The sequence below is a fragment of the Astyanax mexicanus genome, chromosome 9 (genome assembly GCF_023375975.1).
Source record: "Astyanax mexicanus isolate ESR-SI-001 chromosome 9, AstMex3_surface, whole genome shotgun sequence".
Classification (NCBI taxonomy): Eukaryota; Metazoa; Chordata; class Actinopteri; order Characiformes; family Acestrorhamphidae; genus Astyanax; species Astyanax mexicanus.
Genome location: NC_064416.1, coordinates 20,867,235 through 20,884,223, shown reverse-complemented (window position 1 = coordinate 20,884,223; position 16,989 = coordinate 20,867,235). Strand labels below are relative to the sequence as shown.

The following is a 16,989-nucleotide window of genomic DNA, read 5'->3' as shown; positions in this document are numbered from 1 at the left end:
AAGAATTCATAAAAAACATTAGTACATTTTACAATATGGGACAATTGGCATAACTCAATAGGGGAGAGAAAATTGGGAATACTTAGAAATAAATCTTTTAAAAAAAAAAAGTACATTTTACAATATGAGACGCTAAATTTGGGCAGGGGGGAAATGGGGAAAAATTAGAAATAAATCGTAAAAAAAAAATTAAGTACATTTTACAATACGAAACAATTGACCTAGCTAAATTGGGAAGAAAAATGGGAGGAAATTTTAAATAAATCTTTTAAAAAAAAGTAAATTTTACAATATGGGACAATTGGCATAGCGGAATTAGGAAGACAAAAATGAATTTATAATAATAATTTAAACAATTTATTTATAATAATAAGTACATTTTACAATATGGGACAATTGGCCTAGCTAAATTGGGAAGAAAAAAGGAAACATTTGAATCAACTCTTAAACAATATTTAACAATAAAAAAAGTACATTTTACAATATGGAGCAAGCTAAATTGGGGGAAAATGTGGAAAAATTAGAAATAAATAATAAAAAAAATAAATAAAAATCATTTTCCAATATGAAAACAGAAACGGCGCCACCTGCTGCCGGTTGTAGCAACACTTTAGATTTAATTATATTCTGTTTGTTTGCAGATTGTTTTGCTAAATAAGTCATTTACTGGCACCGAGTGGCACCGTAATTATTTATCTGTTTGTCCAACATAAGCTGTTATAATGTTAATAGGCTACAGGTTTGAACCATTGTAGCTCCCAGTGTACTGTAATGGGCTGGGTAGTGTAATAGCGGGGCGCGGCCTGTGTGTGTGTGTTGAGGGAGCAGCTCTCCGCTTTACTTCACTGTAAGTTCAGCTCCGCCGAGTGTACAGGCTGAGGAGGAACACCGCTCATGATGGCCGGCAGGTCTGTATTACAGCAGTAAATCTGACTAAATCTCTTCATTTTAATTAAAGTAATGCTGTTGTGAGTGTCGCTGCGAACTCAGGGAGCTGGCTGTACTGCTGAGGTCTGTAGAGGCGCTCTACACTGTTGTTTTTGTTGAGTCTTGTTTGTGTTTTTAGCGGTCACACCCAGCTGTACTGAGTGTTTGTAAAGTTTTATACTTTTTGAATAAATTAGATATAAAGATCACCTGCTGGTTTCTCTCTCTCTCACACAGACTCTGCTGTTCAGTCATTGTTCTTCTGGCTCTTTATGCACAAACTGATGCAGCAAGGTAAGCAGCTCCTCTCAGCCCCCCAACCCAAACTCACCCGCTCCTCCACGTGTAGCTCGGTACTTTTAAAAGAAAAATACTAAAGACATCTGATGCTTTCTTTCGTGTGCAGTAATGTCGCAAACAAATCTGTCACTATATGAAAAAATCAGTTGAAAGCAGTCTATTTCCTTGTATCTTGTATTTGTTTTACTGATTTACTGTATTATATTTTAATTGTTTGTTTGCAGTTTAATTGCACTGATTGTGCTGCACTTTTTGGGCTTTTGTGGTAGATTTTTGTTGTTACATTATTTAATTTTTGTTATATATTTAATTTAGTTATACTGTTAATATTTTATAACAATTAGTTGTTTTGTTTTTTTACTTAATGTACGAAATGTTGGTTATGCTAAATATAATTGTAATATTTATTTTGTTCCATTTGTTTATTCTTGAAATATTTTTTTAGTAAAAAAAAAAAACTAAAATAATGCCAAGAATATTGTTATTGCTAAAATACCCTGACATTATATTATTTTAGGGCCATATCATACACACCTACTATTTATCAAATTTATAATAAGACTTTAGACTGCAGAGGACTCATATTTTCCCAGCTTAATTACTTTGATTTATTACTTGCATAAATGTGGCCAATTTCATAAAAATGTGCTTGACCTAGAGTTGTTAATAACCTTTAGATGCATTTATATATTTTTTAATAACTTAATGATTAAACATAATTATTAAAAACATCTTAACACCATAAGAAAATATATTTAAAGCTATTTAAGTCTGGAAACATTGTGGTTACACAGTCATTGTATGGTATTTAAACAACTATGCTGTGGATACAAAAGCTGTTGATATTGACTCTAATAACATATTTATCACTTTATTATTCAGCATGTAAAAAATGTGTTTTTTTTTTTTTTTTGCTTTTTTAAAATGATCTTTAGCCAAACTGTAAACCAGGATCTGTCTGACATATTCAATGAGCTGTGGAAATTGGATGTCAATCGCATGAAGCCTGGGACAGATTACAGGATCTCACTGCAGGTGGGTGAAATCTAGTTTAAAATCTAAAAGAATAATAAGTAATTAGTTAAGTTATTCTCCTGATGAATGTTGGATATGTACAAAAGTAGTTTTTTAAGTTGCAATCTTTTCTTCTACTCAAGCTATTTTACATGTTTTTACTTGCTTTTATTTGCTCTCAGAAGCTGTCAGTGTTGGGCCCTTGAGCAAGGCCTTGAGTTTTTTTTTTTTTTCTTTTCTTTTTTCAATTCATCATGTACCACCTCTGGGATTAGCTGAGCTCTGTCGTTCAGAATGCTCTTACTGTTAAATCCTGTTCACAGGGCAAAGCTGGTTATATACCCAGTGGCAGCACAACCGCAACGGACCACGCTTCAGCTCCTCTCTTCTCCTATGTGGACATGGACAAACTAAACACCATCACCACATACACCCGTGAGTGAAAACAGTATGTTCACTTTAGTTCTGAATAACTCTAACTCCATAAATCCATAAATCCTCAACCTCAATTCAGAGTAGACATTCTCCTCTGCCCCAACATGCTCTGACTCTTAAACCCAAAGCCTGAAAGCCAAGCCCTGTTAGGAGTTGTGATTGCCTCACACAGTTTACACAAAAGCTCAGATACTGTTCAGAGCTGCTCTAGACATGCCTTTGTTTGGGACATGCCAGAATCCTTTATGTAATATAATTGCATTTAAGGCAAGTCTGGTTTACACAAAAGGGTGGTTTGTCTTTACTTGTATCGGGACAGATTCAATACTCACATTTTTCTTGATTACAAAGAACCCACTTAATTCACTGTGAACTGTTCTGTTAATGTATGTGTGTGTTAACTGCAATGTAATAAGAACAAAGATAGAACACATTTATTCAATTTTTCTGGCAGCTTTAAAACTCATTACTGTATAGAACAGATTTATTTTTATAAATGTAAATATAAATGAGTCTTCTTTCATGTGCTAGCTTTACTGCAGCCTTTATCCAACCATTGTGTTAGAACTTACTTCCAGCAAGGTGGATGAAAATGGCATTCAATGCATTTTTGAACCAAACCTATAGCTATTTAATTCCAACCACAGAGTTAATTTTACTTGAACTTGTTTAAGTTGCACTTTGTTCCACATAGTGTTATTTAGTACTGCCCTGCGTTACTTAAAACAGCCTGTGTGTGTTTTTTTGTAGCAATAAACTTTGTAATGTTTAATGTTTTTCCAACCATGCACCCAAAAACAATGACACATCATTTCATGTGCTAAAATAAGAAGTTTAAGCCAGAATACTACTGGCTTCTGAGAAGAGGAGGAAATTAATATTAATCAACTACAGCTCTGGAAAAAAGGAGACCACTTAAAAATGATGAGTCAATTTTACCAAACTAAAAACTGGAATATAATCAAGAGGAAGATAAATGATTACAAGCCTTCAAACCAAGCTGACCTTTTTAAAGCTTGGATTTTTGCACCGTGAGTGGCATAAAGTTATCCAAAAGCAGAGTGTAAGACTGGTAGAGGAGAACATGCCAAGATGCATGAAAACTGTGATTAAAACCAGGGTTATTCCACCAACTATTGATTTCTGAACTCTTAAAACTTTATAAATATGAACTTTTCTGAAATTCCCTTTGCATTATTTGAGGTCTGAAAGCTCTGCATCTTTTTTCTTATTTCAGCCATTTCTTATTTTCTGAAAATAAATGCTCTAATTGACAATATTTTAATTTGGAATTTGGGAGAAATGTTGTCCATAGTTTATAGAATAAAACAACAATTCATTTTACTCAAACATATACCTATAAATATCAAAATCAGAAAAACTGATTCCGAAACTGAAGTGATCCCTTAATTTTTTCCAGAGCTGTATATCATATTTTAACTCTCACTCTAACCATCATGAAGTAAAATGCTCAGTTAGCTCAGAAACACTGCCTTAACATTTAATCAAGTAATGTTGAAGCACAAAACTGCAGTCAAAGCATCTCACTATCTGACTTCTTATAGGTTTCATGAAGTTGCTGGACAATTATGAAAGGTCCACTGGTGTGGCTGAAAGAGTTACTTCTGAGGAAGTAGCAGAGAATAACGCTTTCCTGGATGCTGTTTTAGAGTCTGCAGTCATGAAGGTATATATAAACATCACTGTCTATTTGTATATGCAGTCATGGTGCTCAGCTGTGTTGAATGACTTTCTGATTACAGTCTAAAGTACCAGACAATGAAGCACTGTGTACGAATGCGTAATGAAGTCATAACATGCTGAGAACATTACTTTAGCGTAAGACTATATAACAACATTGTAAACCCTGCAGCTTTTGCAGCACATTACTGTGGTTGCTGTTCTTGGTAAGCCAATGTTTAGTAGATTCCAGTGGGAATGCTGTTTCGTTCTGTCACATTGTGTTCTTGGAAGCTGCAACGGGAAAGTAGAATTCTGTCCAAAGCAATGTGAAGTTTTGTTCTGACTGCAGTGAATAACACTAACATCTGTTTAATTAGTTTAGGACATGATTGTTTTTTTTTTTTCTTCTTTCTGTTTTTCAGCGTGCTCATCAGTATTTAGTGAATAAAGGCAAATCTCAGTCTAATCTGAGGCAGTTTAAGAGTCAGCTGTACTACATGTGGTTTCGTCTTTATCACAGAGATAGAAACGGAGGGTAAGTTTCTCTCATATGTACGCGAGTATCCTTGATATTTTGTGGTTTAAAACAAGAGTCAAAAATGTGTACAGTCTTATGCAAAACTTTGACTGCCTCTGTTCAATGATATGTAATTTATAATTTCAGGTGAAAATAATGTAACATTTTTATGGAGAACACGTATAAGCACTTTTTAATACATATTCAATGTGTGTGCTGAATTAAAAATATATATATATGTTTAAAAATATATAGAACACTTTCATATCAAAGTTCACAAATAATTATGTTTTCACTATAATTTTGGATATACAATATGGAGCATTTTCTGTATATATTCTGTATGTTCAAATGTTTGTATGGTCCAAGTGCATTCAACAACTTTAAGTTGCACCCACTGCTGACAGATGATGTGCAAATGCACACACACACACACACACACACACACACAGCTTGTCTAGTTTCTAGTCTCTTGTGTAGCCCCCTCACAGCAATGCTCCAAAATCTAATAGAAAGTCTCCTCCTGACAGTAGAGACAGTTACTCCAACATGACATGTTTTTTTCTTTTACTTTTCTCTCTATCTTACTAGGGAGGACTCCAGTGGATTTGAGCATGTGTTCGTTGGTGAGACCAAGTTTGGAAAAGAAATTATGGGCCTTCACAACTGGGTCCAGTTTTATCTTCAGGAAAAGCAGAATCTTCTTGATTACAAGGGATACAAAGCCAGGAGTAACGATGTGGTATTGTCCCCCACACTAACATACATGCATAGAGTGCATTTACATACACATTCTAAATCAGATTACTGCAGTTAACTGATTAATTGTATATAAACGCCATACTTCTGTTTCTTACATTAGCGTAAGGTCTAAAAATCTGAATAAAAATGTGCAGGAGGATCTAATTTCCTTAGATCTATCATAGATTATATTCTAGTTTAACTGCATATTTAAAAAGTCACTTTTTTGCTTAGTTCCTATTCATCTCCACTGAAAAATGTCTCTGTTTCTGTCCCATTTTAGCCGGACGAGGATGACCACGTGTTAAATGTGCAGTTCAGCTGGCATGGTCTGGTCAAGCCTGTAGGCAGTACTTTCTTGGGTGTGAGTCCAGAGTTTGAGATGGCTGTTTTCAGCATACTCTTCCTCACTTCTACTGAGAAGACTACCACTGCTGTGGTTAACCTGGACGAGTACCAGCTGGAGCTGGTTGTTCACAGACACGGACGCTCCATTGGGACATCTTATCCCAAACTACTGAGCAGCAACAACCGACACTTATAGAGCAGATAGTGCAGTTCTGTTTTACTCATAGCTTTGTCTGTTCTTTTGCAGCTTACACTGTTTTAAATTAGCAACCATAATTAGAAGATGTGCAGCCTCTCAGTATTGTGAATAACATGTTTCTGTAGAAATCAGTACAGAACTGAGCTGCTGAGATGTTTATTCTTATATCTAAAATGCCCTTTTAACTTTTTACAAGAAATCTTTAGAAATGCTTTACTTTTTGTTTTAACTGTTTTTTTTTAAACCAAGAGTGATCTCATAACGAGTTACTTTTTACTAATGTACTTGTCTTAATGCAAATAAAGCTTTTTGACTTTGTTAATGAAGTTGCGTTTTTTTGTCTTTGTTTAGTTTACAGGTTCAGGACAACAGTATTTAGAATTTCACCTTTTATTTTTGACTGATGATGTAAATAACATTGATAACTTTTTCTATACCATCACTACCTGGTTCAAGTGGCACCTGTCTAGGGGTGGGATATACATATTAAGCACTAAGTGAACAGTCAGTTTCTGAAGTTGATTGTAGGAATCTCTGGCCAGATTGTAATGGCAAAATGACTGACTAAGTTTAGAGCATCTCCAAAACATTGGGCAGGTCTGCCACTACCTACCAAAAATGCTTTAAGGAAGGATATGTGGGAAACTGGTGAAAGGGCCAAGGGCACCTTGGTGCAATAATGCAATCCATGAAGGCCCCATCTTACAACTTACAGCATTTAACAGATTCTGTCCCTTGATGGGACGAGCTGTTTTGGCAGAATAAAGGGGTTTTAATGTTAAGGCAGTATAATCTATGAATAAAGTGGTTCAGTGGACTATAATCTGATTTTCAGTGATTTAAAATCATGTGTCATGGTGCTTGCTGTCAGCAGCCAGAGTCAGAGAGAGCACAATTACTCTCATTGGGTGGGCAGATGGCCGCTCTCACTACAAAGTAGTGATGGGCAGATGAAGCCTCATGGGGTGTATGGCACATTTCCCAAACTGTATCGACACTGTGTTGAAACTGTGTTGCTGTATCACTTAATGGCGACATCTGCTGGACTAAGAAAGTCATTGCAAGCAACTGCGCGAGGAAATGCATCGGTCACGTGGTTTTCCTTAAAATGATACGCGGTCCGACACAGGGGTTCGCCTTGTTTGCTCGGTGCATGCGCTGAAGTTTCAGTGTCGTCAGACCCATCACTACTACAAAGCTCCCAATGTAATGTTGGTCAGCACAACCATCTGCTAGCTGATGTATCAGAGCTAAGCACCCTGGCTTCCCAGTGGCATTCAGTCAAAAGTTTGGACACACTTTCTTATTCAGTGTTTTTATTTTTTTTTATTTTTTCCCCTACATTGTAAATGAATACTAAAGTAATCCATACTATAAAGGAACACTTAAGAAATCATGTAGTAACTTAAAAGTGTTAAACAAACCAAAACAGGTGGCTTTATCTCATCTGTTAACTTGTGGATTCTGATTCTGGTAAATCTGATGAATTTAACCTGGGCAACAGATGTAACTCTTGCTCTTTCTTCCTATCTCTACCTCTTTGCAACTTTACAACTGATGCTCTCAAACAGTAAGAAGACAAGAAATTCAAGTAATTAACTCTTGACGAGGCACAGCTATAAACTGAAAGCTATTCCAGGTGGCTCTACCTCATAAAGCTGGCTGAGAAAATCCAGCCAAGGTGTGCAAAGCTTTGAGGTGCCTCTGGTAATATTTATTACCGTTTTATGGTATATATGGTATATATACAGCACAGTATTGTTAAATCTCACTGTAAATTTCAGTATTTTCTATAATAGAGCACATGCGGAACCATTCCTCCGTGTCCTGTGTTTTGATTTAGGCCGGCAGCGTTTCAGTGTTACGCTACACACTCACATGTATGTGGAGCTGTAGCTCAGGTCCTGCTGCTGGACTAAGGTCGTGTCGTGTAGTGTAAATGTGTGAAGCGCGTTCAGAGTGATGGACCTGCTGAGGGAGGATTTTGGGGAGCTGTCAGCCCAGCAGCTCGCGGCTCCTGTCAGCACAGTGGAGGTAAAGCAGCTTCAACACAGCAGCAGCAGCAGCACCATGCTCCAGCTCTCTGTGCTAAGCTAAGCTAACAGCAGCAGATTAAGCTAGTAGCTGCACTGCTGACATGGGCGTTAGTTGGCTAACCTACTTAATTAACTACATAAGTGTTTGAACAGCTACAGCTTTATTAAACGTGTTTACAGTGGTATGATGTATAAAACATGTTAAGACAGTTGTCCTGTGTTTGTCTTTATAGGAAAAATGGAAACTTCTCCCTGCCTTTCTGAAGGTAAACACTTAACTTTTAATGTCCCCACAGTTAAAATGCACTTTAACAGCAAGTTAACAGTATTATGGGCCTTCATACAATAAAACGGTGGTCTGTTTGCTTCGTTTTACTTCTCCGGCAGCACAAATATTTATTCCTTTTTTGTTTTTATAGGTTAAAGGTTTAGTTAAGCAGCACATTGACTCCTTTAACTACTTCATCAACGTGGAGGTAAGCTGACTGAGATGGGAATATGATTCTGTTTATTTCTATTGAGTCTCTTAAGAAAGTGTGAAGAGCACTGATTTCTGTTTAAGACTTATGATGTCTTGTGATCTTTTCAGATAAAGAAAATCATGAAGGCCAATGAGAAGGTTACAAGTGATGCTGATCCAATGTGGTACCTAAAGTATGACCCCCTCCTCTGTTGTATATTTATACATTTTTATACATATTTACAGTACCCTCAAACGTGTGGACACATTCTCATTAATGTTTTTTTTTATTAGTATTGTTACTACATTGTTGATTAATATTAAAGGTCACCTTCCGTCGTTTTTTCTTTCATTTTAAAATGTCTAGTTGTGGTCTCTAGTATGAATGAATGACATGTGAGCCGTTTTTGTAAAAAAAAAGTGCTCAGGTGTCTCTGTATAGCTCTTTTTTAATGGACTGTTTTAGGGGTGTGTCCAAAATGACCGGATTCCAGCTTTGCTCATGAATATTCATACATGCAAACAGCATGCAAATATCTCTCCTCTGATTGGCTAGGAGCACTGCGACGCCCCTCCACCGCTCTGCCGCTCACTGCCTCCCACCTCCTAACTGATGAGCGGTGATGTTGCGTCGCTTCAGCTCCGCCTCTGGGAGTTTCTCGAGCCAAGGTTGGCTGGTCTGTGAGTTTCTGCCTACGTAGGCAGAAAGATAATTCAAAATTCACCCGTTTTTCGGAGGGGGGGAGGGGGGATTTCTTTGCTTAGCTCCTGCAGACAATGGGGGCTGCAAAACAGTTTAATGTGCAGGTGTACACATTCAACTCGGAGAGACCTACTGTATTCCACAAAAAACAAGAAAAATCGGATTTTCGCGGAAGGTGACCTTTAAATACTTAAGTACTATAAAGAAACAAATACATTTAAGTAGAATCACAAACATGTGACATAAAACACAAACCTGGTGCTTTGGGACGAGTTGGAGCACAGAGTAAAGGAAAAGCAGTTAACAAGAGCTTAGCACCTTTAGAAGACAGTTTGCGAACCATTCCAGGTTCTACCGCATGAGGCTGACCAAGAGAATAATGCCAAGAGTGGGCAAAGTTGGCATTAAATCAAGGAACCTAACGTGTAAAACATGTTTTGGCTCGTTTAACGCTTTTTTTGGTTTAGCTTATGATTGCACATGTGTTTATTCATAGTTTTGATGCCTTCATTATTAATCTACAATGTTGAAAAGAATTAAAAAAGCAATATGAAGCTGATTGTATTATTCTTTATGCATCCTGACTTTCTTTAATTGTTTTAGAATAATTCCTTCACTGTCTATAATACATTTACAGGTACCTTAATATCTATGTTGGCATGCCTGATGTAGAAGAGAGCTTTAATGTAACCAGACCTGTGTCTCCACATGAGGTAATCCATTAATATTTGTGAACTATTTGTCTGCAGTTCTGCTATAAATGCAAAGTTGGTGTTGAGGGTACAAACCCTATCTTCTAGGTGGCACACAAGTGTTTAATTACACAGACAAGGCATAAGGTGTTAAGGCATTTTCACATTTGCACATTATAGTCCAGTTAAATCAGGCTAATTTTTGTTTTCACCCATGGTGTGATTTGTTTTGGTTGGTGGGTGTAAATAGAGCATTTAAATAGCTGATGTCGAACCACGCAACCACACAGTGACCCAAACTGTCTTTGGAGCAAATGTATGCTTGTCGGGAACACAGGACCTTTTTTCTCTTATATATTTCTTGCTCCACCCCAGACAAGTCTGACTAATAAGCAAAGAGAGCCTTCTCACATGGTTTTTAGAGAAGCAGAGTGCACTTGGGTTTTTTTCTGTGTAAAATCAAACCTTACCAATAGAAAAATTGCGAATCTTCAAATTGAGCAAAAAAAAAACTAAACATGTGAAAATGCCCTATTGTGTCCTTGACCAAGACTTCATGATACATTTGCCTTCCTGTGTGGCATTATTCAAATACAAGATGCTCTGAATAAAACAATACTGATAATAATGTGTTCCCACTTTATCTTTCCCTTCCAGTGTCGTCTGAGAGATATGACCTATTCCGCTCCCATTACAGTGGACATAGAGTACACCAGAGGCAGCCAGAGGATCATCCGTAATGCACTTCCCATTGGAAGGTAATTATGTTGTTCTTTTTAAATCCAGCATCCACCAAACTGAAGACACAGACCTGTTTTCTGTATCTTCAAGAAGACCAAACATAATTTATTAGGCCTGACTATAGACATTTAATGTTTTACTTCCTTGTTAATTCATCATAAATAAATAGTAATCTACCTTCTTAACTCATGGGTAGAAACGCTGTTTACATCACTAACACATCACCAGGCTCTGTAAAAAGTGTTAATTATGAGAGAAAATTTGTGGCCAAACTTTGCATTGACAGCACTACTTATGATTGACAGCACTAGTCATAACTCATGCATTGTGGGTTTGTTTTTTTTTTTTTTCATTCAGAATGCCAATTATGTTGCGGAGCTCCAACTGTGTTTTGACAGGCAAGACACCTATGGAGTTTTCTAAACTCAATGAATGTCCCCTAGATCCAGGTATGTTCTCTCACATGGATATGTTTCAGGGCTATTGTTTTATTATTTGATTAATTGCTGTTAATTAACATTTTATGTTTGTGTGCAGGTGGTTATTTCATTGTAAAGGGTCAGGAGAAGGTCATTCTTATCCAAGAACAGCTTTCCAAGAACCGCATTATTGTAGAGCAAGATCGCAAGGGTGCAGTGGGAGCCTCTGTTACCAGGTGCTGCCATTCATTAAATCTGTGTGTCTTTTTAAAAAAAGAAATACATGAAAGGTGCTTCTTTGACTCCTTGTTTATGTATTTTTTCAATTTTATTTTCTCTGGTCTGTAGCTCCACTCATGAGAAGAAGAGTAGAACTAACATGATTGTGAAGCAGGGCCGTTTTTACCTGAAGCACAACACACTTTCTGAAGATGCTCCAATAGCCATCATATTTAAGGTGAGGGGTTGGGGGATAAATGTAGTGTGGGTAGTTGGAAAGATCTAATTCCCAGTCAGTATTGTGATGTGAGTGCTCACATGGGTCGAAAGTGGGCTATGCTGTTGTACATATCGTTGCTGTCCAATGGAAAACAAGTATATCCATTTTTGTAGATTTACATTACTACATAATTTAAACAGACAAGACCCTTACACACTACCAACATTTCTTGATGAACAGATCAATAAAAACTTTTTCTCTCTCCTGTAAAGTGGCTGTTTTGGAGTAACTTGTATTTCATTGGACAGTGACTATATACTGTAAATGGATTTGTACAGTTGTTTTACTGGCACCCTGTGGCTGGGCTTTTCTAATGGTTCCCATAAATACAGCCCACATTGTTCACAAATGGGTCTATTTAGGTCCTGTGTGGAACCCAGATGGGTCTCATCTTAACCCCTCTTGGTCTAATCAATGATCTCTATATCTGTGGCCAACATGGAACATGTTGACAAAACCCACCAAAGCTCTCCTCTGAAGCTTTCTCATAAATCCGCTGATAAGCCAGCAGGTGGCACAATATGACAAGGCAAATACAGTGGTACTACAGAAATTGGTCATAGAAAACCTTTTTATTTATTTTTAAATTATTGTTCATTTATTCTGGATCAAAATTATAAATTGCTTCTGTTAATGTGTGTTTGACATGTTTCATAGGTGGCAACCTCTGTGTTAGCCTTAATGTTTTCTCTTCTTGATCTGAATCTGGTTCTCAGCATCAGTCCTCATTGTCTGATATCACACTGCAAGATTTCAATACCCATGTTTTTTTAGTCAAACTTTTAAGAAGTAGCAGCTCTCCAGCCCACTAGAGATATCGTTAAATATTCCCCTTCCTCCGGCTCTATCCAAATATATCAAGTCAAGTGAGGTCAAGTGAAGAGGCTTTTATTGGCATTCCATCCGAGTACATTCACACAGTGGAGTGAAATTACGCTCCTACAGTTCTACGGTGCAAAATGGAACAAACAGTACGATACAGATGTAACTTGTTTGGGATGAGTCTTTGAGTAAATTGGCTGTTGGGCTTGTTGGTTTTGCGCTTGTGCACGCAGAGTAAATTCCTGTAGACCTTTCCATGCCATCTAGTGGCCTTTGCAAACGGCACCAACCTGTAAGCGCTGGGCCACCGTTCCATTCCCACAGTTGTTGATTAGCATAAGTAAATGTCACAGAGGCCCGGGCCTCTCTCCTCACCCCTGAAATGACTCTCCTGGGTCAGATTTAGACAGATGTTATTGTGCACATCTGTGAAATGTATTTTGGGGACAGTTCCAGTGTGTTTAAGAAACCTTGTCAGTTAATTTACTACATTATTAAATAGGATGTACATTATTTCTTAAAATTTATCCTTCTCACCTTTTCTTTGGTATATTTTCAGGCCATGGGTGTGGAGAGCGATCAGGAGATAGTCCAGATGATTGGAACAGAGGAACATGTCATGGCTGCTTTTGCCCCTAGCCTGGAAGAATGCCAAAAGGCTCAGATTTTCACCCAGACTCAGGTAACTCTGTTAAATTTAGTATAAACTAACAATACAGTGTGACTTAGTGTGAGTGATAACTCCTAAACTCTCTTTGAGGATACCAGGTACTTAGCTACACTCCAAAAGTGTAACTGAGCTTATTAATATTTAGTCAAAATAAATCAGTTGATCTGGCAGTGAAAATTCACATATTTAGAAAGTCTTTATTTATATGTTTATTGGTATTTATTTTGAGTTCATATGGTATTGTTTAGGGCCTGTCAGAATAAATAGTTTTTTAATAATTTTCTTGTGCATCCAAGACTAAAATGAGAAAGTGAGCTAAAATAAAGGCTTCCATTTGGTGTAAAGTAATTGCACCTTTTAAAAATTCTGAAATGGCACGATAAATACCCAAATTTCACATTTATTGACAAGCTGCAAAGCAAATGATTATACATATTTACATTAATCTTTGGATGGGGTAGTGTCTGGAAGAACAAGGTTTAATTCCTTACCTGGGTAAGTGCATCAAATGCACCAATAAACACTCATTTATACTGCCTTTACATATGAAAATCAACATGTTTATAATGTTACTGTTATAACTATCACTGCCCATATACCTTATGAATCTTTTGCCTCTGCCGTTTCTGGTGCTCTGTTTCACCCATATCCAGAACATGCACAAATGCAAATTAAGTAAATGCAAAGTACAAACGAGGCTCTGCCGTAAATGTAGTTATACTGTTTATGAGCCTTAAGAGACCTTTGACATTCTTCTTTCTCACATGAAATTCAGCCATATGCAACGAATGTAAATAGATATTATAAATATGGATTGGAATCTTTCTTGTCCTACATTGCTCATTTTTTCTCAGTGCACAGCCTGCAAAATTATCAAAAAAAAACAAAATATGTACATCCTTGGCTATGATAATAATGAAACTTGGGCTCTTCAAATATCTCTGTGACATACATTTGCGAATGCTGAGGCCCAATTTGCTGAGTGCAGTCGTCTTATTTTGTAGGAAGTCTCAACAATAGCTGGGTAAGGAGCATATCTGCATCCTAGCAACCTGTATCTGAACATAGTGGTGAGCCTGTTTATAGGCCTGTGGCATTGTGTGTCTCTCACATCAGGACTCTAATGAGTCTTCTAATGTGAGCTCCAATTGACCAAGGCAAACTTGGAACAAGATCACTGAAGAGAGGTGATGGAGAAAAAAGGGGAAATAGGAGAGACCCACAAGAGGCAGCACCTATTGAGACTAGGGGTGTGCCATGTCATATCATACACAATAACATTGTAAAACATTTTGACACAATAAAAAACCCTCCATATTGTAATAACAGTAATATTTTAAATATGCTGAACTGTTTTTTTTTTGGTAGATTTTTGTTGTTACATTACTTTTTTGTTACATTTTTTTTATTTTGAAATAGATTTCTTCATTTTGTGCTTGTCTGACTTAAGTGTAGCCTTGGTTAAAGGCATTTTTCTTTTATATTTCTATTAAAGGTATTGTCTGTCACTGACTGGCTGTGTGAAGTTACGACTAGTATCACATGAATTCTGTTATTACTGTTAATACGGAGGTTGTGTTACCACGAATATGCTTGTACAAAAGTGAATGTGTTGACATACAAAGGTGGAAGTTGGAATTGATCATTTTAAGTCCAGTTTGTATTTGGTCTTCACACTAATGAATAAAACTTTTCCTTATTTGGTGCTGCTCAGCCATGTGTGGCTTTGAGTGTCAGAGTGGGTGGTCTAGTAGAAAATCCCAATCCCTTTGACCTTTTAACCTTTCTGATAGTTTGGTAGAATACATGTTGGTAAGCTCAGGTGTGTGATAAAAACCTGGTGGGGAGTCAATCTTTTATAGAACCTGCTTAGTGAATCAGTGGACCTTTCACTATCCTGTTCATACACTGAAATCCAGTTTAAATCAAAGAACAGCACGTTGCATGGATTGAGAAGGACGCTGTGGTCAAAGTTCTCAAGTTGTGTTCTGATTCCTGAGAGAGTTCTGTTTGAAATATCAATCCTAATGCAGCTGCAGAAACTCCATCCAGTAAAGTCTGAGGAGGAATGTCTCCCAAATTGTAATTATGCTTGATCATTGCATAGGAGGAGGCATATTTCCAACAAAGTATTATTTTTCAGTATTGGTTCACTCAGTTGTCATTACCATGTTCACACAGTGGACATTTTAAGGTGGAAGAAAGGCACAATATTGAAAAAGTGAAATGTTATTGTACTCAATGTATCAGAATAGTTCAAACTATCCTAGACATGTTTCCATTAAGTGTGTAAAGTTCTTCCATGCACCTCATTTATACAAAGAAACTTTGACTTAGAATACAATATGTAAATACCAGAATCTTGAGACTGACCTCATTTTTACAGCATTTTTTCAGTGTTTTAATGGCTGTATTATTTGCAGTTCAGACATGCCAGGCAGTGATCCACCTATTGGGGTCTGAAATCTGTGCCCCACATTGCACATAATATCGACCATCTGGCAGTACAAACACACTAAATAGTTCTGATAAAAGCATACCCATTGCTTTACACAAGCATTGAAGTATAGATTAGTGGGAAAGTGTGACAGCATCCTGTTCACATTTACTGTTAGTCAGAAAATATAAATAAAAATAAAGTCAGTAAATAAAAAAAAACTTATATTTTTCAGAAGATGCATTAAAGACCAGAAGTTTCTCGAGTTTAAATATTAAACACACTGTTTTGTTTCCCTAATTAAAGCTAATGTCCCTATATGTTGGGATTTGGGGAATTTCTCTCTGAGGATCCCGCTCTGGTGAGAATGTGTAATTGCACCGAGCATGCGGAAGAATCATTTTAAACTGGGCAGCTGTGATGCGGTCACCTTTCAGAGCGGATGAATCCGATTCCAGGTTATGTTCAGTCAGAGAGAGAGAGAGCACACTCGGTCAGAAACTGCTGAGAGAAATGTCTTCAGAGGATATAAGAGAGTTATAATATATACGATTGTCAGTTTTGTCAGTGTAAATGAATGAGCTACTGAACTCTAAATTTCTCCTTCTGAAGTCTCCATTGCTCCACCAGCCGCTCGCATTCAGTAAAACTGAGCCGGATCCTCTTTTAGAGGCTGTACATGTGACGTAAGTACATAAAGATGTGTGACGTGACCAGAAGAACTCGCGCAAAAGTAACCACACACCTCAATTTTTGGGATGAATATATTAGGCTCAGCAGGGATGGTTGTTCCAGCACACTGGTACCTTCAAACACAATATTTTGTCCCTTCTCCACTTAGAAATGCTTCTGCTTTCAGCTTAGAAACAAAACAATACAGACTGTCACTTTAAACTAACTCTATAACTGTTTGTTTTCGTCACAGGCCCTCAAGTATATTGGAAATAAAGTAAGGCGGCAGCGCATGTGGGGTGGACCCAAGAAAACCAAGATGGAGGAAGCCCGAGAGCTGCTGGCCTCTACCATCCTCACCCACGTCCCAGTGAGTTTCTATCTTTTATTTCTTACATCATCTGTATATAAAACTGAATTAGTTCTACACTGTACTTTGTGATTTATGAGCTTCTGTTAAGAGTTTTACAATGGTATATTTTTATCGGCAAAATGTTTAATTTTTATTTTTCACTGTTTCCCAGGTGAAGGAGTTTAACTTCCGGGCCAAGTGTATTTACCTTGCTGTGATGGTGCGCAGGGTGATTCTTGCTCAAGGCAACAACAAAGTAGACGATCGTGATTACTATGGAAACAAGCGTCTAGAGTTGGCTGGCCAGGTAGATACTATTCCT

General features: G+C 37.2%; 3 protein-coding genes across 3 annotated transcripts in view; 2 read left to right on the top strand and 1 right to left on the bottom strand.

The window, feature by feature from the left end:
* The window catches only part of nr1h4 (nuclear receptor subfamily 1, group H, member 4), a 192,904-nt gene that overhangs the window by 130,988 nt on the left and 44,927 nt on the right, over positions 1-16,989 (bottom strand). The window lies entirely within an intron of this gene.
* endouc (endonuclease, polyU-specific C) lies at positions 788-6,486 on the top strand. The gene is made up of 8 exons (XM_007250540.4): positions 788-908; positions 1,165-1,221; positions 2,163-2,262; positions 2,565-2,676; positions 4,242-4,363; positions 4,782-4,894; positions 5,468-5,618; positions 5,901-6,486. Exons 1-8 carry the CDS (start codon positions 895-897, stop codon positions 6,159-6,161), a joined length of 930 nt encoding a protein of 309 aa, XP_007250602.2. The 5' UTR covers positions 788-894; the 3' UTR covers positions 6,162-6,486.
* polr3b (polymerase (RNA) III (DNA directed) polypeptide B) overlaps positions 8,013-16,989 on the top strand; it is a 30,739-nt gene continuing 21,762 nt past the window's right edge. The window contains exons 1-12 of the mRNA XM_007250541.4: positions 8,013-8,198; positions 8,434-8,466; positions 8,620-8,676; positions 8,790-8,854; positions 10,001-10,076; positions 10,713-10,813; positions 11,154-11,245; positions 11,334-11,451; positions 11,564-11,672; positions 13,096-13,218; positions 16,569-16,685; positions 16,840-16,974. Coding sequence (XP_007250603.1) covers positions 8,127-8,198; positions 8,434-8,466; positions 8,620-8,676; positions 8,790-8,854; positions 10,001-10,076; positions 10,713-10,813; positions 11,154-11,245; positions 11,334-11,451; positions 11,564-11,672; positions 13,096-13,218; positions 16,569-16,685; positions 16,840-16,974 — 1,098 coding nt within the window. The 5' untranslated portion in view covers positions 8,013-8,126. The remainder of the gene's footprint in view (positions 8,199-8,433; positions 8,467-8,619; positions 8,677-8,789; positions 8,855-10,000; positions 10,077-10,712; positions 10,814-11,153; positions 11,246-11,333; positions 11,452-11,563; positions 11,673-13,095; positions 13,219-16,568; positions 16,686-16,839; positions 16,975-16,989) is intronic.